General features: G+C 41.0%; 1 protein-coding gene across 4 annotated transcripts; it reads right to left on the reverse strand.

The window, feature by feature from the left end:
• Positions 1 to 1,855: 1,855 nt before the first annotated feature.
• Positions 1,856 to 21,025, reverse strand: LOC124284071. 4 transcript variants are annotated; one of them, XM_046720124.1, is made up of 5 exons: positions 20,888 to 21,025; positions 20,016 to 20,135; positions 5,995 to 6,203; positions 3,588 to 3,650; positions 1,856 to 2,299 (listed from the first exon to the last, which is right to left on the reverse strand). In XM_046720124.1, the coding sequence occupies exons 2-5, from the start codon at positions 20,107 to 20,109 to the stop codon at positions 2,243 to 2,245; spliced, it is 423 nt and encodes a 140-aa protein (XP_046576080.1). In that variant the 5' UTR covers positions 20,110 to 20,135; positions 20,888 to 21,025; the 3' UTR covers positions 1,856 to 2,242. The 4 variants fall into 4 exon arrangements, with proteins under 4 accessions (XP_046576080.1, XP_046576082.1, XP_046576081.1 ...); XM_046720126.1 differs by having other exon boundaries at positions 3,588 to 3,654; XM_046720125.1 differs by lacking the exon at positions 20,888 to 21,025 and having other exon boundaries at positions 20,016 to 20,173.
• Positions 21,026 to 23,665: the final 2,640 nt, after the last annotated feature.

Raw genomic sequence — 23,665 nt, forward strand, 5'->3', positions numbered from 1 at the left:
GCCCCTCTCAGCAGTATACAAGCCAAATGGCGGCGAGCTGCACATAAGGACCAGACAATCCTGTGATTGACATCATCAGCAATACTCAGCGCTGTTTGTTGTTGTTTAACACCGCACTCAGCTCTATTCCAGCAATACGGCTGTGGTCTGGACCAGACAATCCAGTGATCAACTGCATGATATACCGATATACACGACGACATGTGTCAACCAAGTCCCGTCTTACGACAAGCAAGACTGATGTGCAAGTGCTGATGCTTCCGTGTAGATTATTGTGACCATCAACTTTCAGAAAAATATTATAATTATTAAAAGTGGAAACATTTTATTTATTTATTTTTATTTTTATTTTATTTTTTTTTTTTTTGGGGGGGGGGGGGGATATATCTATACACATGCTGTCTCATACAACCTAAGACCACAACCTGATCACAAGATAAACACGACGTAAAAAGCCCATGAACGCTAACTAAACACACCAAAAGAGTACACCAATCAATGGCGCGTTGCGTTAGCGAAGGTCATGAGAAAGTACAGGTATATCTGCGGGTCCCCTAGTCGCTATGACGCCTCCGCCCACAGAGGGATAAATATATGATGAAGCAGAGAGGCGATGGTGACAAACTGCTGAATGTTTTTCTTCCCGGTTACGGCGATGCAGCACTGTATTCAATAACAGCCAAGGTGGCCGTTTTACGATGTTATCACAAGAGTCCGTATGTACCTGAGCACAAGTCACAGTGAGTTAAATGTTATTTTCCGCCGCAGTCAGTACTGTTATGTCACAGCAGGTCTGTAAATAGTGGGGCGGTGGGGTAGCCTTGTGGTTAAAGCGTTCGCTCGTCACGCCGAAGGCCCGGGTTCGATTCCCCACATGGGTACAATGTGTGAAGCCCATTTCTGGTATTCCCCCACCGTGATATTGCTGGAATATTGCTAAAAGCGGCGTAAAACCATATTGTGTCAGTCAGTCAGTCTGTAAATCGTGGCATCCCGACCACAAGGAATTAAAGGACCATGCATGTTGTTTTCCGCCGCAGTCAGCACTGTTATGTCCAGTCACATCACATCAGTCTGTAAATAATGGAGTCCCAACCAGAAGGAACCCAGAGGCCATGTACGTTGGTGGGGATATTAAATCTCTCTATATGGGCGGTGGGGTACACTACTAGTTAAAGCGTTCGCTCGTCCGAAGGCCCGGGTTCGATTCCCCACATGGGTACAATGTGTGAAGCCAATTTCTGGTGTCTCTTTTATTTTAGGTGGTGGTCGATGAGATCAGTATCGATCACAGGTTTGAGAACTTTACTACAAATTGCAATCACATATTATGCTATTCATTATTAACAAGACAGCAAAAGATCCACGCCTTGGCCGATCTCTGTCCAGATTGCTGATCCACAGCAGATTCATGTTCTGTTCGACAATGACTGTTCAGATGAACCAATGACAACCATCACTTTCAGATGCAGCTCACCAACCACCACACGTATGTGACTAGTGTGATTAAAACGTGGCTTACGTCGTGTGTGAGAGTGCGTGTGTGTGTGCGTGCGTGCGTGTGCGCGTGTATGTGCTTGTCTTCTTTTACAATTCTTGACTTTTGCGGGTTTCAGAGGGCTTGAACATGAAGATACCAACCGGCAGTTAAACATGGCTACCCTACTCGGACACTCTATACTGACTCACAATGTCGAGCATCAGGCACGGCATGAACAAGTTCCATATTTTAACATCTTTTGGCATGACGTTGCCTGGCATCGACCCACCGACCTTCAGCTCTCCTGCCAAACGCTCTATCCACTTTTCCACGGCAGCGGCCCGCCTACGAGTAGGCAATGACAACACAACAAGCTTATAGTTTAGATTTTCTTGGGTCTAACTCTACATGCCACTTGTCCCAGAAGATTACGGACACAACAGAAGGATTTCAGTTGATCTCTTCTGCCGTTCGTGAAGACATCAACAACGACATGAAACGTTTACATCAGTGTTACAGAATATACATTCATGTAACGAAGCATTATGTTTGAGAAAACGGAACAGATACGGGAACGGTAGATTCAACAACGAAATAAATTCAACCGTCATAAAACATCATTTTGCGTCACATGAGTTTAAGATTTGCACGAATCAACGTTCAAAGTAAAGGCCAGGTTTTGAAATGGCATGGTTGATGTCTGGAAAAAGAGGTTAATCCGTCCATCAGCAGACGTCGCCAGTTCCTGTTTTTGGACGGAAGTCACATTTGAGCGACTTGGAAGGCACCGGAAGTTGTCATGTTAACCGCCATGTTTGTCTGCAATGTGAAGAAATAGTCAGGTCAAACGGAATGTGAGTGAACAAAGTGTATTACCGTTTGATAAGGAGCCTATTTAGTAAAATAGCTCATACATACTTTTAAATAGGTAATCATGAACAAGGGGTTTATTCTAGGTCAGCGATGAGAGGATGTCTGTTTCACCTTGAAAGCATTCAGGTGAGATTTTGTCTGAAACGGTCAACTCACGGTGTCCTATCATATTCATGACTCGGTGAATGAATTTATTTAGAAGACTGATGAGCGAGTGAGTTTAGTTTTACGCCGTGATAGTGATTAGTAAACATGTACATTTTGTATATGTTAATCGCTTAATGAGATTTTATTAAAGGAAAGATTCAATTCTTTTATTACAGAAGTGTAGGGAATCGGCCCATAACTACATAGGTTGCATTGTGGCAAAACATGGTGTGTACAGTATAACTTAATAATTCTAACATCTCAGATACATAGCATGATACATAACGCTAGCTAAACTATTGATAAGTTTACAATCTGATGTTGACACGAGCAGTTTGAATTGGATTGATACACTACGTTTAGGTAAATGTTTCAAGCGGAGCTGTTTGAATTTGGAACACTCGAGGAGAAAATGGTATTCATCCTCAATATAACCTTCACAGCACTGTAAACATAATCTATCATTTCTATCTATATTATAATACCGCCCAGGTTCAATACGTAACTGATCCGAAAAACATCTAAACTGAACGAGTTCTACTCTAAACTTTTTAATGTTAATTACATTTAGATACAATTCCCTGGACAATGATATTTTGAAGTAAGAATACGACATTTGCTGCCATTTTGTAGTGAACTATACCAAGTCTGTTCATGAATACAGACATTCAGATAAAATCGAGGTAGGAGAAATAACAGATTGCTGTTCCCAAACAAAACCAAAATCCAAACTGTACAACAGATCTCGACACTTCGAAGCCCAATTAACTTTAATATGATCTAAAGCCATTAACATCAGGTGATAATTCTTTTGCAATGACGAGAATCAGACATACTTAATAATAATATATCTTAAAGGAGGGGCGGTGGGGTAGCCTAGTGGTTAAAGCGTTGGCTCGTCACGCCGAAGACCCGGGTTCGATTCCCCACATGGGCACAATGTGTGAAGCCCATTTCTGGTGTCCCCCGCCGTGATATTGCTGGAATATTGCTAAAAGCGGCGTAAAACTAAAATCAGTCAGTCTGTCTTAAAGGAAAGATGGGAAGAATTAAGATGGCTGTTGCTGCTGATTGGGAAAGGACGTACCTCATTTGGAACCATCTGCTTGATAGGTAGACGATAGGTCACAGTTCCGCAGTCGCTCTGCTTCTATCTGTCGAAGACAAGGAAAGTATGACAAATCATCATCACAAACGCAGATAGATAGGTGCAGTGGCAATCTCCTTCCTTGGTATCTCTGATGATAACATTGCCACTATGATGACACTGAAAATCTGATAATCAAAACATTTGTTTTAAAGTGCCATAACCATGGAACACTAATAACCTTGACATTAATGTTTCCCCAAAATCTAATCACCTTAACACTGTTATTTCCCAAAACATTAACTTACTCACTGTTGAACATAAAGAATTTTCTGGATTTCATCATCTTTTTTATTCTTTGATACAACGCTTCAGTAACTGTTCAGGGACTGGGACAGGCTCCAAAACAACGTATCAAAGAATAAAAAGAAATCCAGAAAATTTGTTATGTTTATCAAATAACATCTTCTAAAATGCCAATCAAGCATCTATTCACTGTTGTTTACCAAAACCCCGATAACCTTGACATTGTTGTTTACCAAAACCCCGATAACCTTGACAGTTGTTTCCCCTGAATTTGACTGAATTGTTTCCCCAAACTCTGATACCCTTGACATTGTTGTTTCCCCAAACTCTGATACCCTTGACATTGTTGTTTCCCCAAACTCTGATACCCTTGACATTGTTGTTTCCTCAAACTCTGATAGCCTTGACATTGTTGTTTCCCCAAACTCTGATACCCTTGACATTGTTGTTTCCCCAAACTTTGATAGCCTTGACAGTTGTTTCCTCAAACTCTGATACCCTTGACAGTTGTTTCCCCAAACTCTGATACCCTTGACACTGTTGTTTCCCCAAAGTTTCCCCTTAATTTGACACTATTGTTTCCTGAAACTATGATAACCTTGACACTGTTATTTCCCCAAACTCTGATACCCTTGACACTGTTGTTGTTCCAACACAGTGTCAAGGTTACCCAGCTGTTGTGAAGCCCATTCGTGCGTCGTACCGGCGTCATATTCACATGATATATAAAACGTGTACATGTACTTTACTAACTGAACTTCTTCAGCAAACACGTTAATATATCAAAAGCAAAAAAAACGATGGTGAAATAATGATTTAATTTCAGCTTACATGTCAATGCAAAGAAAGATAAGTATATTACCATAATAAAGTATATTTTATGGCAATTATATTTTTTTACGTAAAATGTCAATTTCGATACTTGTATAAGTAAGACAAATTATACTGAAGTGTTTATGTAACTGCTAATTGTGAAGAAAAAAGAACACTTCCAAAGATCACTGGCAATAGAAGAAGCGTCATAATGTCTATGAACTGTGACGTCACAATGCTTATTGCGTCAGCCGTACAAGGTCCACGCTACCGCCTTGTCAATTTCATTATAACATGTCACTCATCACTGAAATGTGCAGGTGCGTTCGGAGACTTCATATCCTGGTTAAGCACGAACTGTGTTCATTACATTTGCATACATATACACAATTGATTGGATATTGAGAACAATCAAGGTTAATGTGGTAGTGTCTGGTGGATGTCCTTGATGATTCGACAAGACTCTGTAAATATTTGATAATATTACCGAGCAGGACCGTTAATACAATACTCTATCATCGAGAAAACATATTGATGATGTAGATAATCGATACGCAATATCCGATCAGCGAAACAGGGAAATGATTATCTGTAAAGATGTGACGTGGAGTGATGTGAAGTGCTTGCGAGATAGAGAAGTCGCGACACTTAATTCGTAAATGTTCAGAGAACAGGCAGCAGGAGGCCTGACGAGTAGCTGATTGTCAGAAATTCAATATATCCTACTCGCAAAGACGTTACACTTTTTCCAGGAGAGTTTAAGGATAGTTAAATATTCTTTCATAAACATCCTTCACTGTAAGTAAACATTACAGTTTGTAGACATTACAGTTTGTAGAACACCCGGTTCGACTGTTAATATGTGTGAAGCGCTTTTATCGTCATATTGGAGTTCGAATTGGTCCTCAGCAACCAATGCTTGTCGTAAAAGGCGACTAACGGGTTCGGGTCGTCAGGCTCGCTGACTTGGTTGACACAGGTCATCGTCTCATGCTGTTTTGATCACTGGATTGTCTGGTCCAGACTCGATTATTTACAGACCGTCGCCATATAGCTGGAATAAGAGTCCGCGGGGCAGGCACCTGTCACATATCACCAATACCTTTCAACGTCAACTGGTAGGAAGCGGGCAGATATTGAACCAGTCATTTTACCACAGTAAACAAGCTGTTTACGAAACCACAAAAGTGAAAACCGTGTGTGTGAACCATTCGAGTCTTTTGTCTATTTCAAACAATTGAAAACAAAATCAGATATTATGAAAAGTTCAATTCTTTTTCATTACTACCTTTGCAAGTCTTGAGATGAGGAGAGCCACATACGGATCCACTCTGCAGGGTCCAGAGAGATCGGGTGGGGTGAACATACGCTTGCCAACCCCCGCCCCTCCCCAGCCGTTTGTCTGTGCCCACTGAGCCTTGGACTGCCTGAAGTCTTGCACTACCAGCAGGGAGGCCAGTAACAGCACGGCAACTTTGTAGACGACGCCGAAGTTAGCTGAAACAACAACGTTGACTTATTGCACAACGCATTCACTGTATTGATTGTTTTTTTAACGTGCTAAAAAACATTTGAAGTGTAAATATCTTTAATGTTGGCGCTGGCGCTTGAGCAGTTTTTGTTGCATTTTGGTAATAAGAACATTTTGATTTTAAATTATTATTTTCTTTTCGAGTAAGTAATGGCAAGAATATAAGATAAGCTTTATTTTATAAGCATAAAAACGATTGCTCCAGACAGACTTCTGATCGTCAGGCATATTATTATGTAAATATTATTCTACATCATTTTTGCACATCTTCTTAATAATACTTTCAGATAATGTGATTAGATTGTCCTTGGAGTGTATGCTAGATTCACCTCCATGTAGAGACGAAGGTATTTTAACGTCATTCACGTCGTAATGGAGTTTAAAAGACCTTGCTTGCGTATATATGTTTTCTTGAAAAAAAACCTGTCTCATTTTTCAAGAAAACTTAACAGAAGATTCTGTTTTTGAGATGCGTCTAGACTAACTGTTTCTTCGTTGTTTGGACCCGCGAAGATCCGGATCTTCAGCAACCAATATCATGTACATGTGGCGACTAACGGGATCGGGTGGTCAGGCTCGCTGACTTGATTGACAAATGTTATCGTATCCCAATTCCGCAGATCGATGCTCATACTGTTGATCACAGGGTTGTCTGGTCCAGACTTCACCATTTATAGACAACCGTCATGTAGCTTGAATATTGCTGAGTGCGGCGTTCATCAACAAAAGACAGGCAAACAAACAACTGTGTGCTGGCGCCTGACTCTGAGGGTGTGGGTTCGAATCCCGGATAGGACTCAATCCAACAAAAGTACTAGAATCTGTACTTTACTAAGAAAGGGTAATCCCAAATATAACATATGTTACGCAGCACTGAGCAACACCCCATCTCTATGACGGTGGTCGTCGAATCTAGACCAATGCGGGGCGGTGGGGCAGCCTAGTGGTTAAAGCGTTCGCTCGTCACGCCGAACACTTGGGTTCGATTCCCCACATGGGTACAATGTGTGAAACCCATTTTCTGGTGTCCCCCGCCGTGATATTGCTGGAATATTGCTAAAATCGGCGTAAAACCATACTCACTCACTCACTCTAGACCAATGCAGTGATTGACATCACGAGCATCTATCTACCGTCATCTGACCACATTAATTACACATAGAATGAAGACCCGTTGTCACTGATGTTGCTAGACGCCTCACGGGGTGAGTGAAATTGACATACCGCTTTGTTAAACCGTATGCCACATACAATGTAAAGATAATGTAGACATGAAAACCCTTTATGAAAAAAGCTAACCCTTTGCAGTGAGAGTGTTTCTACTGGCTGAGCCATCCATGTCTTCAGATGCTGAAATACTATCTCTGAGTACTATCTTAACGTCCTTAAACATGACAGATATACATATGAAAGATCTCCGTTATCTAGATTATCCAACAGATTGATCACACAAGGTGTCCGCGAAAAGGGAAAACAGTCCTGCCCGACTGGTAGCACCCGACATCATATGAGATGTGCCTTGTGGTTAAAGCGTTCGCTCGTCACGCCGAAGACCCGGGTTCGAATCCCCACATGGGCACAATGTGTTAAGCCCATTTCTGGTGTCCCCCACCGTGATATTGCTGGAATATTGCTAAAATCGGCGTAAAACATAACTCACTCACTCGTTTCACTCACAATGAGAAACTTAGGATAAAAAGAGTGATGTGTTTTTGTATGTGTATTTTTGGTTTTCCTTTGGCTACCGTGATCTTACGCAGTAACAATTTTTTACTCTATTTTATTTTCTTATGGCGTACTTTTGATAAGCATCCATGTTTCGCCTTCGTCCAATCTTTTAACTTATTTCAGTATAAGGAATATTCAAAGTCACTCGATATAGTAATGAGTTTATTTTTAACTTTTTAAGCTAAAAAGATCTCAATAAACGCAAGACAGGATTGGCTTCTCTTTTAACGCAATTTTCAATTATTTGCTGAAAACAGCTTTCCGAGTTAACATAATCTTTAATTCTCATATTTGATTTGATTCGTATTTTCAATTTGACTCTTGGAAAAGCTTGTAATCCAGGCCGAACTTGATAGAGGAGAGACACAGGAGAGATATACTTTTCACATAGCCCTGCTGATTCTGATTATGTTTATGGAAATCACGTCGGTTGATGGTTCTACTTTTTTCATTTAAACATTGCCGACATTTAAAATATAATAATATTACGAAAGAAAATCAACATAAATGCACGAAATCAGTATTCACACGCGCTGCATGAACTTAAAAATCATTATAATTTAAAGGGAAAAGGTCGAGAAATAAGATTGTACGGAACATGTTTAACACTGACAGTTTCCGAAATCGATTTAAACAAAATAACATAATTGTATGAAATTTAGGGTTTTCAGCATTTACAGAAATGATCCAATCTGTTGCCATGACCTGAACAGAGTGTTCTAGAACTAAATTCCTTATAACCTTGTTTGGAACGGAAGAATTACGATTCTTTGAAAGCCATTCTTTCGCTGTTGCAATTTCCTTGAAGTTTCCATGGGAAAGCAATCAAACCTGTTTTTGATAAAGTGATTTTAAACTTATAAAGCATGATGCTTTCGTAACAAGACGGAAATTAGGTTCAGATATTCTATCACGGGCACATTGTGTGTGCATGTACAAGAAATTACCTAAACAACATAAAATCTACAAGTATTGATGTGACGCTGTATAAGTTTCAAATAAGGAATATCTTCACTGCTATTTAGCTCTTTATATACTTTCCATCAAAAGTTTAGACTCACTAGTGTAAATATAGCCACTTACTTCAGGCAACTGTTCTAAACTAAATTTTGCAAAATATTCCATACTGTTTAAGGGTACTGTTTTCACATGAACTGATGTATCGGAAAACAAATTCGTAACGTTGAAAAGATTATTGTCAATAAATGAACCTCAGTTAAAATTGGCGAATTCTTAACAAAACTTTACACCAAAACGCAGCTGTTCACATGCATGATATTTGCACACGCTTTTCAGCAATTTGATGCATGAAGTGAAGTGAAATTGGGTTTAACGTCGTGCTTGAGAATATTTCGCTCATATGATGACGTGCATGCGTGTGTATGTGTATGTGCGGCTGCTTGTACTAGCCCAGACTCAAGCTGGTTTTATAGTGCTAGCCCACTGAGATACCATGCTGCAGTGAAGCATGAATACTCCACTCAGACACATTATACTGACTCCGAGCCGACCAGTCCTTGTTGTACCCATTAATGCCGAACGCAAGACAGGGACCAACAAGTACCATATTTTAACGTCTTTTGGTATAACGAGGCCGGGGATCGAACCCGCGACCTTCCGCTCTCCGGGCGGACGCTCTAACCACTACACCACGGACGCGGTCATTTGATGCATGATCCTCGTGCAATTCATCTGCGTAAGGTTTGCAGTTGGTTCCCCGAAGTTAGTGGAGAAATCAATCTTCGATGTAACCATATATATATACATAATATATTTTGAATGTTTTCAGTGAGTCTAAACTTTTGATGGGAAGTATATTACACGCAATCTGTTTCTACAGCTGGGTATTCTTAGGGACGTTTAATGTTTATACAAATCGAATAATTTCAATAAAAGTATATCTTTGACCTTTTTCAAACCTTTAATGTCATTGCTTAAGATAATCTAGTTTGAACACATAACTATATAAAATACCATTACGCGACCAATCGTTCAGTTAATGAATATGCTTTATATATATATATATATATATCTTATATCCAATTCAATATTTTTCAAACTTGGATATGAATTTTTTCAAATTGGATTTAGGAATTCATTTCAAAGCAATTTTAAACAAACTTTAAAACAGTTCCAGCTACGCGTCCTTCTATGAGTTCCGCATTTGAATTATGTACAAAACACATCTCTGTAACTGGGTGAATTTGAAGATGTGATTAACGAATTCGTAGAAGTGCTTTTACAGTGGACATATCACATGGGGATTGAAAGTTAATATCACAGTAAATGATCAAGCTAGAGCATAAACGTTTGTTCATATCAAAATGTTTAAAGTAACTTTTTGAACTAGTATATAACTGTGCAATTCTTTGTCAAATAGCAAACTACTTGTTACAAAGTGGCAATAAAGAACTTCTGGTTCCATCAATGCTCGTGCCAAGAGGGTACAAGGAAAAAATGTTTTAGGCCCAATTACAAAAAAAAAGGGATTTGAAAGAAATAACACGTCAATCCGAAAAAGAACAAGTTGAAAGTACACAGACCAGGCTGAATGAGAGCTGGAGGACGGAAAGAATCTTATCCAAAACTCGAAGACTGATGGTGCCGTCCAAACTACATGATACAAAGTAGCATTACACAGCTTATGGTCCCATTAATAATTTTGTCATTTCGCAAATACAAGAGCGAAAACTGAAAATATATTTTAGGCCTAACCAGCAAATTAAAAAAATAATAAAGGGATTTGAAGGAAACGGAACCGTTAAAACTGATATAGAACAAGTTGACAGTACACAGAACAGGATGAGGGAGAGTAAGAGGATGGAGAGCATCTTACCCATAACTCGAAGACTGATGGTGCCGTCCAAACGGGTACTCCTCTGTTGAAGTCTGCGAGTCCGCTGTTTAATACCAGGCCATTTTAAGTCAGGCGACTGATGAAGTGCCCTCTCAATAATTCATCAACTTGTCTATAATCGTCGATGAGAGCAATGTTGCACGTCAACGTTTCAACTCCACCGCCTTTGCTGACGACGTCACAACAAGGTCAAAGAAGACGATGAAACAAGGATATTGAAGGCAACAAATGACCAACAAGATTAATTCAACAGACTTTCCTATGAGGTTCTAATTATTCTACCTTACTAATTTGATAGCGATTATTAAGTGCTTTCCCTGTGGTAGGTGGCCATGTGCTGTTTAGTTGTATATGGGTGGGTTGATTAATTGGGAAAATGAACCTGAGGAAGACCTACGCCTACGCAGTGTTGCACCGTGTCGTGCACTTGCGTCTCCGGTTACGGTGCTGTACAACGTGGGCTCGCTGTCGGAGCGTGGACGGGATGAATAAATTTCTCTGCAAGACTGAAATAACCACCCATTGTGCAACTTGTGCCGTAAATGATGATGAACATATGAAAAAGTTCACAACGTGCATTATTTACAGATTTAGAAATGAGTGCAGCAAAGCGAATCCAGGTGATCCTGATAGAGTCAGGCTTGGTGGTTCATCATCAACTGACGGCCCTTGCACCTTCTACATAGAGCCCAGACACCGAATGGGACTTCTCCCAGGAGGCGCTGTCAAGTCGAACCATCTAAGAACTTAGCAACATTTATGAATGTCAACTTTTGTTGTTGTGAATAGCACGACGTTTCGGAGTGTATGCTTGCTCCTTCATCTTCATCGTATGCATTCCACTTCTAAATGCCCTTCAAAGAATTGAAACTTTCGGAGGATGTGAAGACCTCCGAATACTGGAATCTTCAGCTTTACTCATATAGTCGGAAGGGCTGTGTTCCTGGAAGTAAACCAAGGTACTCTACCAATGCCAGTTTGGAAGGTACCAAACTTAAGACAGCAAGAACAAAGAGGAGTCGAACAACTTCATACTTTGGATGCTTTCGAAAACGAGATAATAATAATAATTAAAGGCCACATATATAGCGATGAACTCCTAGCCGCAGGGACATGCTCTATGCGCTCACAACATGATGAACACTATTACCCAGGATAAGATACGCATATTTGTCACGTTATTCTTGAATATCTTCAATCACGTATGTGTCAAATGGGACAGAATATTCAATGATTATATTTAATTTCATAACATGAAATAGATTATAAAAATAATAGAAATGGCTATTTTATTATCGAAATTATAGCTGTGCTTTATCTTTTTCTAGGTGTATAGTTTCAGACTGAAATAACTGCCCAGACCAAACTGAAAACCAATCTATGACAAAACGTCATGTATTTGTCGTTGGTCAAATGTGATAGGACCAGTATACGCAAGAATACGTGGTTTTCTTTTAAGCTTCAGAGACAGGTCAATAATTTAATCGCTGGAAATGACTTCGTTGTATGAACTATTCAACTAATATGAAAAATCAATTAGCTTTGCTCTCTTTTTAACGCAAATATCCCGAATGCCTAAACAGTTAGATCTTCGTGGCTCTCAGCAATGTTCCGGCTATAGGAGGGCGGTGTGTAAATATTAGACCAGACAATCTACGCAATTGGGACACGATGACATGTGTCAAATAAGTCAGCGAGCCTGACCACAGATCCTGTTAGTTGCCTCTCACGACAACCATGGGTTGCTGAAGACCAATTTTAACCCGGATCTGTACGGATCGGTGGTTTGGTAGTCTTCTTTACCCTCCATTTCGTTCCAGAAGCGGCAAGGTAACCAATGTTTGTCGTAAGAACAGATCAGTCTCTGCGATACCGTGAAGCTCATATTATCAATTTGCGTTTGACTCAGCTGAGTTAAGTAGCTAATTCAATATATTTCTAGCAACCAGGTTGATCATACATAGTTTACATGTTTAATCATGCTGCATATTCATCGAAATTCCGTTCTCCATGATTGGACTGAGCTGTAAGACTTATTGCTTAAACGGTTGGCCCCTAACCAAAGTATCTCACCCATTGGGTTCCGCGATATGGGCAATTTTGGTCAATCGTCGGAGTATGATAGAGTATAGGTATAACAAGCTCAGGGAATGAGAAAGCTATTTGGGCTATACCTTTGTTAACGCACGTTCACCTAGACCGTATAAAGTTTATATGTTGTTTAACGCCGTACTCAGCATTATTCCTGCTATATAACATCGAACTGTAAATGTTCGAGTCTGGACAAGACAATCAAGTGATCCTATACAAGTGTGATATTGTGACACTGGACATGTTTGATCCAGATTCGACTATTTACGTGCTGCAGTCATATGTCCGCAACATCCCCTGGATGTGAAGGACAAAATATATCTACCTAAAGTTTATAGAGATACCTCTTACGTGAGTCAAGTCAATACGTTATCAGCTTGTCAGGAAGAACGTTTTGATTGGTTGTGCAGAGTTTGTCCTCATGAAAGATTAATGTACCTATCTCTCACAATATTCTTCCTGCTAAATATATGTACATGTCTATTGTCCCGTAGCCTCTATACAGAAGATATATTGCAATCGCTCCAATACAGCAGCCTCCTCGTTCATTGATTTACGAAATGGAATAAAAATAATCACCATACTTATAATTTTTAAGATATAGAAACTAAACTGTTTCTTGACTCAAACTCTATTAAAAAACCCACATAATGTAGGCTCTAAATATTAATGTTTTGTTCTTATTTAAGGGAAAATATGCGGTGTAAATTATATGAATTCATTCCTTCCTTAATCGAGTGAGTTGAGTTGAGTTTTACGCCGCACTCAGCAATATTCCAGCTATATGGCGGCGGTCTGTAAGTAATCGAGTCTGGACCAGACAATCAAGTGATTAACAGCATGGGCATCGATCTACCCAAATGGGATACAATGACATGTGTCAACCTAGTCAGAGAGCCTGACAACCCGGTCCTCGCTTCTTACGACATGCATGGGTTGTTGAAGACGAATTCTAACCCGGATCTTCTAGTGTGCCCATTATGTACCTCGCAGTGTTATGACCTTGGATATAGCTACAAGACAATGCTCCATTGGACTCTGCCCCAGTACAAACGCTACTCGAACAAGAGCTACCATTGTGAGTGAATAATACAACTCAGTCCTCGTATTGCAGCTATATTTAGGTGGTCTGCCAAGTACGAGTTGGGCAAACCAATGGTCAATAATTTGAACACGACACCTAGCTAACTATATCAAAACTGACCGTCTTTCACGGTGGTCAGGAGTTGATTCACCACACTCCGTTGATCCCCTGAGTCAAGGTTGTCTGATAACTCGCATATTATTTCGTCGATCAATACTGATGTATTTATCTGGTTACAATTTGACAGAAGGTGACAATCACAACGTCTAGACCTTGACTGGGAATTAGATCAAGAAAACAGATCCTCCTCTAGGTTTCCTCAAACGGATGGTATACTTCACCACGTTTGATAGGGATGTGTATTTCCTTTCATCATACACTGTATTCCTTCTCATGATATAAACATGAGTATTCACCAAGCACCACCCACTATAACATTGACTAGTACAAAAAAATCTTGTATGTTGTATGTGCGTTGAAAACCAAAATCCGCGTGTTATACTGACCACTGTAGCATATTTAACTCTCATTAAAAGCGAAACTGAAATTGAAATTTGGTAACAACTTACTTGCAATCGGATATGAATACACAAAAACATGAAAATGAACAATGCCGGAAAGTATGGTTACCATGACTATGCCGCCAAACTGACTGTCAAACAGTTCTCAAATGATGATTGCTGTGATTGTAGGAAGGGGAACACTGGTGTAGCCATCTGTCGCCCTGATAACAGCTATCTGTCTGCTCCTCATACTGGATATCAAGCCCGGATTTCTCAGCATCTAAATCCTTTGCAATTCCTCATGGAGCGCCTGCCTCAATTCCTGCAGATTTTGAGGACCACTAAGATAAGATAAGATAATAAGATAATTCTTTATTGTCCCAAGGGAAATGTGTTTTGCATCATACGTTCTCCAGTTTTTCTTTCATAAAGCAGCCATACATAACATTGCAATTGGTAATCATGAAACTATTGTTTAAAATAATCAGGATATAAATACATCAAGTTAGTACACAAACATATATATTGAATAGAATTTGGACAATTAAGAGACAAGTCATTCACTGAATTTGTTGTTAATGCATCTAATACTAGCTGGAACTAATGAGTGGCGAACCCTGTTTGTTCTAAAAGTCGGCATACGCAGCCTTCGTCCAGAAGGTAATGATGAATATTCCGAAAAGAGTATGTGAGTAGGATCACTTAAAATTTTGTTTGCCTTTTTTTAATATTTGCTGCTCGTAACAACTGCTGATACTTTCGATAGGAAGCCCAATAATTTTAGACACAGTGTTCACGATTTTTTAGAGTTTGTATTTATTCTGGACAGACAGGTTCCCGAACCAACTCAAGAAATTAAAGGTTATGACACTTTGAATAAAGGTTTTGTAAATTAACATCATGATGGTTTGGTCGATTTTAAAATGTTTCAACTTCCATAAAAAATGCAAGCGTTCTTGTCCTTTTTTATATATTTTCTCAGTGTTTTCGTTCCAGGAGAGTTTCGAAATATTTGTATTCAGTTACTCTTTCGATTCATTATCTTCAATATTTACAGCATTTATTGTTGACTAAGCTTTTCTAAAATCTATGATCATTTCTTTGGTTTTTTGCACATTCAAAAATATAAAGGTTGATTTACACCATTCTACAAATTTTGAAATTTCAGCTCTGTGACTAAGTTCTGATTCCCTAATAAGGCATACCAATGCAGCAGCATCCGCTCAAACGTGGCGTCTAAGATAGTGAAAAAGATTGTCAATGGGATCCATATCGCGTCTCCCTGCGGGCCATGGTAATGTCTCAATTGCCTTTGCAAATGGACAATGACGCTCGAGAATCGTGAGGTATCGCACGACTGGCAAGGGGATGGTTATCAAAATGTGGCACGACGGCGGCATCTAGTACTTTCTGTAGACAACGTTGACTAATGAGATACTGTAATGAGTTGCAGGGATATGAAACGCAACCCCACAACATCAACTAGCACCACCAAGAGTTGAGGTGCATGGATGGTTTCCTGGTGATTTGCCTCGTCACGACGTCTCAATACACGACAGCTGCCGTCGGTAACGTGTAGAAGACAATGCCCTTCATCCGACTGATAAAACCTACACCATGTTCTCAAGTTGCAGTTTTCTCGGAGCTTGCCCCACACCATACGCTCCTCATTGTGAGTTTCTGTAAGGAAGGGACGTCTCATTGGAAGACTTTCCTTCAGACCAACAGACCACAGCCTCCTTCCGATGGTACTGGTGGAGAGTCGGACTCCCTCTCTCCATTGCCAGCACAGACCTTCGCGGTGGGACGTGGGCCTTCGTCTTGAAAGACGAATTACGAACCGGTCATTAGTCTTCTAGGCCTTGCACGTTCCTTTACTTCCCCGGAAGGCACGTGCTTACGCACGAACCTACTAATGACTGTGGTTAATGTTCAAGTTGGTACCAATGTTGAGAGACGTCAATCTTGCCTCATGCATGCAAATAACTTGCCATAGTGTATTTTCAAATAGTCTACTTCTTGCCATGTCAAGAAAAGTTCATTTGTAATCGTGCCGTCTTTCAGTTGCGATCGACATGCGCCCAATAGCCTTTGAGACATTGTGTAAAGCACGTGCTTTACATATTTGCAGAGACAAAATATGTTGTTCTTGTTTCAATTTTTCTGGAGCAATATAATTATTCATGTATGATAAACACCGGGATCCTACAGTGATCGTTTACATTAAAATTGCAAACTTCCAGCATGTCGGAGAGGGTTTAAATTAGGTGGCTAACTGAATGATACAAGGCTCAAATATAGATTTAGGCCGAAGGTTCTGCACTGACTACCCGTGGGACATGCTGATATTCTCGGTGTTTCTATTTTCACGACTCAGCAGCAGAGAGTGATAGAGCAGCCACTGAACCTATGAATACTTAACACACCAAACCCGCGCCTGGACACAGAGCCTTAATCACAGCCACTGTCCTGGGCGATCCAACTGTATGTGAGTGAGTGAATTTAGTTTTACGCCACACTCAGCAATATTCCAGCTATATGGCGGCGGTCTGTAAATAAATGAGTCTGGAACAGACAATCCAATGATCAACAGCATGAACATTGATCTGTGCAATTGGGAACCGATGACATGTGTCAGCCAAGTCAGCGAGCCTGACCGCCCGATCCCGTTAGCTCTTACGACAAGCATGGGTTACTGAAGATCAATATTCTAACCCGGACCTTCACGGGTCTCCAACTGTATGTACGTCTGGCCGTGTTTGTGTTTGTTCTTTTACGGCGAAATCCCGTTTGTTTTGTTGTTTATCGCCGTACTAATAAATATTCCAGCACTATGGTGCAGTGGTAAGGCGTCTGCCTATCACGCTGAAGACCCGGGTTCGATCCCCGGTGGCGGCACCTAGCTATAGATTCGGGTCCCGATGTGGGCACATTTGTGTAGTATCCTTGCACAAGATACTTAGATCCACATTGTCTCAGTTCACCCTGCTGTAAAATGGGTACCCGTGAGGATGTGTTGGCAATGTGAGTGTTTAGTTCATTGCGTCTTACAGGCTGTATGATCCCCGGAGAGTTGAAAAGGTATCGAAAAGTACGATAGTGTCCTATGACCGGGGATAGTAATGTACGTAGCGCCGTCAGCAGGCAATGTGCCTGGATATGAGCGCCCTATAAGTGGACTATTACTATTACACTATTATGGTAAATACTCGAGTCTAGATAACCCAGTGACTGACATGCTGAGCATCGATTAACCCAAGTGGGATACGATAACATGCCTGAAGATCAATTCTAACCCGGATCTTCACTGGTCTTGATAAAATTGCTGAGATAGGACACCAGATAGCCATTATAGGACGACTCGCCTGGGTTCGTTGTATATATACTCTCCCAAAAAAGAAACGCATCATGAAAATAGCAATTTCATGTAGCAATGAATTAAAACGTGATTCATTTTACAAAAGGTTTTGCTCTGTTTATGAGTTCTATGATGTTTATGTTTTGAAACATCACAACAAAATGCACCATCCGTAAAATACCCGTATTTAACAGCATGATTTTCAATTTCGGCGTGTAGTGTCACAGAATACACAATTCACATGCAATGCACGTGAAAGTTGGAGATCAGATAGTCTCAATGATGGGCATAAAGGGTTGATCGCTGTCTGTCGATTATTCACTGTATTTGGAATATTGTTGACGAACGCAAAATGCCACGTCTAAGTGAAGCCAACCGTCATATCGCCATTGGTTTGCTTGAAGCTGGCCAGTCTCAACTTGCAGTTGCCCGACGCATGAATGTTCACCAAAGCACCATTTCACGGCTCTGGGAGAGATATCGCCGGCAGAGTGCGGAAGCAGATGCCCCTCGTAGGGCAACCTCGAGCGACCACTGCGGCGCAGGATCGCTACATCCATGTACATCACCTGCTTCATCGAACAGCTACGGCGACCAGTACCGCTCGACAAATACCCGGATTGAGGAGGCTTTCTGCACAGACCGCCAGGAACAGGTTGAGAGAAGCTGGTTTACGTGCCAGAAGTCCTTATTTTGGCCCTGTGATTCGACAACAGCATCGTCGACATCGAGTTCAATGGTGCACCAACGTTCAGGCCTGGAACCTACCGAATTGGCGTAGAATCTGGTTCAGTGATAAATCACGATTTCTATTGGAACGACGCGATGGAAGAATGCGGGTGTACAGACGTCGACGTGAACGTTTCGCCGACGCTTGAGTTCCCCAATGTGGACAGATCCGGCCGGGGCAGTGTTATGATGTGGGGAGAGATCACCTGCTGTAGGAGAAGTGATTTGGTGACGATCCAGGGCAACCTGACAGCTCAACGGTACTGTGACGAAATCCTACGCCCACACCTCCTTCCAATCATTGATCGCCAGAGGGAGTTGTTTCAACAGGACAATGCCAGGCCCCACACACCACGTCACACTAGAGACTTCCTCCAGAACCACAACATCAATGTGCTCCCCTGGCCCTCAAGATCACCGGACTTAAACCCGATCGAACATCTGTGGGATGCCCTGGACAGACGGGTGCGACGCCGTAACCCTCAGCCCCAGACACTTCAGCAACTCGCACAGGCACTACAGGCAGAGTGGGCTGCGATTGGGCAACACGAGATTCTGAGACTTATTCGTTCGATGCCGAGGCGATGCCGTGCAGTTCTGGATGCCCACGGTGGTCACACGAGGTATTGACTTCAGCGCCACCACACGTCTCCATGTGACACTCAAACTGACTTTCCTCGAGTTGGTGCCAAAGGCGGATAAGTCTGCATTCCCAGTGTGCAATTTCGCTATATTTCATTAACTCATAAAGCCTACAAGATGTTTCAAAATAAACATAAAAATACAGTTGAAATTCCTATATGCGTTTCTTTTTGGGGAGAGTATATATCTTTGCTACAGTAAATAATTGGGTCTGGATCGGGGAACCAGTGATGTATATTATGGTTAACATCAAACGCTGTCTGGTTATTGAATACATTGAATAATAATCATAAAGACTATCAACCCCCAGCGAAGCTACCATATAAATTATTCCGAAAAAAGTACGTATTAAGATTACAATATGAAATTAAAAAGTTCGAATGAATTAATGCAACGTTGCATTATATCGACTCTCGCGCCCTCTGCCGACCGAACATTATTTCAAGCGAACCCCATAGAGTCATGTCCCTTGGAACGCTCTTTACCGATGTCCTATAAAGCAACTTGTGATTGAGGCCAGTTCGGCAAACACCGACAACACCGCGTGCGACAGATTTCGATGTACGAAGCAATCGTTTACATTCCATATATGGCAGTGTTATCTCTTTGGAAGCTGTTCGCCTCGAGGTTTCAATTATCAATTTCAGGCAAGTCGTATGGGATAATAAGTCTTTTATTGTATCAATAGGAAGCTAAAGTGAGTGCATATGCTCCAATATTTATATTATAAACCAAAGTATTGTCGAAAAAGCGTGGCATTGTGCCTTTAAATCCAACCCAACTCACCTCTCGATAGCTGGGGGAGGTAGTTAAAGTGTTTGCTTGACACGCCGAAGACACGTGTTCGATTCCCCATTTGGGTACAATGTGTGAAGCCCATTTCTGGAGTCACCTGCCGTGATATTGCTGAAATATTATTAAGAGCGGCGTTAACTATACCCACTCATTCTCGAGAACGCATATAGCTTAACTACATTTATAACGAACACGTTAAAACGAGCCTAGTGGTTAAAGCGTTCGCTCGTCACACCGAAGACTCGGGTTCGATTCCCCACATGGGTACAATGTGTGAAGCCCATTCTGGTGTCACCCGCCGTGATATTGCTGGAATATTGCTAACAGCGGCGTTAAACCAAACTCACTCAATTAAAACGAACTGACGGGTGAAATCTGTTTATTCTACTAGTTGATAACTTTGTTTGGTTGTTTCTTGTTTGTTTGTTGTGTGGACCAGGCAATCCAGTGATCAACAGCATGAGCATCGATCTACGCAATTTGGATGCGATAGCATGTGGACGAGTCTGACCACTTGACCCCTTAAGTCGCCTCTTACGACAAACATGAGTTGCCTAAGACCAATTCTAACCCGGATGTTCGCGGGTCTTTTATAACGAAAACATGTGGTAGCTTTGAGTTCCTTAAAACCGAAGTGTACTTACAAGCACAAATAGTTTCAACAAATATGTTCTATTAAGAAATTCATCAGTACTCAAAGTCTTTGAAAAGGCTTGACTTTAGTGTGCGTGCGTAGCTGCTATTTGGCAACGGGAATCTGTTAATGAACAGGACTAGTGGGAAGTTAACACTTGTTGTGTTAATTATTTAAGCGTAGTTATTGCAGGATTCACTGAGAAGGAAACAGATTGGCAGATACTCACAAGACAGGTGGTGAAATGTACACCACACACGCAAATGTAGCGCTACTTCGACTTTGTCCGAAGATTTCGGGGTCTGTAGGCGTAAATAGGGTCAAACACCAGCCCATTGTTTTCACAGTACCGTTGTGCCCCAAGACGTTTCCAGGATACTTGCACGTGCAGCAATGATAATACGTGCTGAACGTGTGCAGTGCCTATGCGCCAATCAAATCATGAATTAAGCATGTTTTGCACGAGGAAAAATCACGAGGAACGTCCAGTACGACAAAAGCATGATTTGCATGAGCGTGCGCGCCATCTCAGGGCGTGTATAATGTATATTTATCACGTGCATATTAAGACTGAACTCAAACGGGAGGCTTGTCCGGGTTCATTCTAAGGTCATGAAATATTTAAAAAAACGTCGTCAATAATCTGTTTTGTCACATTTGGCAACGTCACAGAGGACAACTCGACCATCAACATGGCGATAGTTTACGGTTTGTTTACGTTTAACCATAACAACGACATTTATATATACACTGCACTTGTTTCGTTTCTTGTAATTATTTATACAGGTTGTTTCTTTACAAATACAATGTCGGTTCACGCAATGTCTGTTTTTCTTCATTAGATATCGCGCCACCATTTGTAATCTTACGTGGGATAATGATCACGTGATTGATATAAAACATTTAATCGTTTTGGGACCGAAGTATTCTTTATTCGGTGAGGCTGGGACTATTTTGAATTTTATTGTTCTCTTGAAATGCTTGTGTCTCAAAAACTTCTTTCAGACCCTTCTCTACCAGAAGGGGCGGTGGGGTAGCCTAGTGGTTTAAACGTAGGCCCGGGTTCGATTCTCCTCTTGGGTACAATGTGTGAAGCCCATTTCTGGAATTCCTCGCCGTGATATTTCTGGAATATTGCTAAAAGCGGCAACTAAACTCACCACTCTTTACCAGAAATCCTACCATGAAGATCGCAGGTTTACAACACACATTAGCATCATGATACAAACATTGATTCTGAATGTTTCAGTTATAAGGGACCATGGGGATAGCATAGTGGTCACTGCATTAGCCTTGGTTTGACTCCCCACTTGGGTACAAAGATGTGAAGATCGTTTCCAGTGTCCTCCGCCGTAATACTGTTGGCATATTGCTGAAGGTGGCGTAAAATCATTCACGCACTTACATATTCATGACAGTATACTTTATAGTTATATATACTTTATTTTAGCGAAAGTAAAAGTTGAATAAAGATTTCAGCTCGAAATAAAATACCGGTTGTACTTTCGTCTGGGAAGAAATCTCGTTTTGGAAAAAACATGACATAAAAACATATTCATCTGAACTATCGCCAACTACAGCATAAATCATGATCCTCGGAATACTGAAATCACCTCGTATTACTTTCTCCATCTTGTTTATATATTAGCTAACCATAAACAATATGAAACACAGATGTGTTAAATGTTGCCATAATTTGGCGTCGTTCGTGGTCACACGTGAGACTTGTGAATCGATAACTGATCTCACTCTTTGCCACTCTCAGCTGAGATACCGCCTCCGTGGTGTAGTGGTTAGAGCGTCCGCCCGGAGAGCGGAAGGTCGCGGGTTCGATCCCCGACCGCGTCATACCAAAAGACGTTAAAATATGGTACTTGTTGGTCCCTGTCTGGCGCTCGGCTTTAATGGGTACAAGGACTGGTCGGCTCGGTGTCAGTATAATGTGTCTGAGTGGGGTATTCATGCTTCACTGCGGCATGGTATCTCAGTGGGCTAGCACTATAAAACCAGCTTCAGTCTGGGCTAGTACAAGCAGCCGCACATACACATACACACGCATTCTCGTCGTCATATGAGCGAAATATTCTCAAGCACGACGTTAAACCAAATATCACCTCACCTCAGCTGAGATGATGTTCACAGTCGAGATGTGTTGACGCTGGCATGATGATGTCATGTTTGTTGGACATCAAAACATGTGGTCTTTATCAGTATCGTTTTGAAAATAAATACTTCATTAATAGTCAGTTATACAATAAACCCTTCTCTCAAGTATATATTCAGTATACACTCTCATGATTTAAAAAGATAATTTAAAAGATAAATGGCTAGGATTTATATCACTGGTCTCGATTGAAACAAGGCTTTATCTGGAAACCGGAGTTTAAACGGCGCCGTCCATAGAAAATCGGGCACCATGTTGTACGATGTGAAGATCATGTGATTGAGCCAGGTCGAGTCGGTGGGGTTGGAAAGGAAAGTTGACTTCTCATTAACCCAAGTAATCTGTGTCACAAAACAAGTTCCGTGATGCAATTATGCTACTATATACGTTAATAGTTGTACCTAGTTGAATCATCTTTGCGCATGGCCGCAGATGCCCCTAAATCCCACCCACGACCAAACATTTCCCTTAATCCCATGATAATGGATTATAAGGCCTTCCTTTGTGTCAGAAAGAAACTCTCCTGTCGAATCTAATCACAAAATGGGCGCAAATTATAGACGAAAAACTGACCTAATTTTTCTTTCGTTGTTTTATTCTGATGTTCGATTTTCCCACGAAGTTGATTTTCTCATGACTGTGACAGTCCTGTTGACGCCTGTGTTGAAAATATATATCCCTAATCGCCATGGGAAATGTGACGTCTAACGAATATCTGACTTTTTACTTCTGTGAGGCAGCATTTGGAATGATTTTGGGGGAATTATTTCCCTCGACTCGCCCTTGTGTCGATGCTTAAATATTTCCAAATTAATTGATATCACGAATGTCAAATATGCACAA

This window comes from Haliotis rubra, unplaced genomic scaffold, assembly GCF_003918875.1.
Source record: "Haliotis rubra isolate DU_JTF1 unplaced genomic scaffold, ASM391887v1 Scf329, whole genome shotgun sequence".
In the NCBI taxonomy this organism is placed as follows: Eukaryota; Metazoa; Mollusca; class Gastropoda; order Lepetellida; family Haliotidae; genus Haliotis; species Haliotis rubra.

Excerpts from the sequence above, each read along its gene's own strand:
- LOC124284071 (XM_046720124.1), bottom strand. The coding sequence starts at position 20,109 with ATGGGCTTCACACATTGTACCCAAATGGGGAATCGAACACGTGTCTTC. Across the intron at positions 3,651-5,994 it reads TCATCTCAAGACTTGCAAAG|AAGCAGAGCGACTGCGGAAC; the intron begins GTAGTAATGAAA and ends TTCGACAGATAG. Across the intron at positions 2,300-3,587 it reads AGCAGATGGTTCCAAATGAG|ACAAACATGGCGGTTAACAT; the intron begins GTACGTCCTTTC and ends TTCACATTGCAG.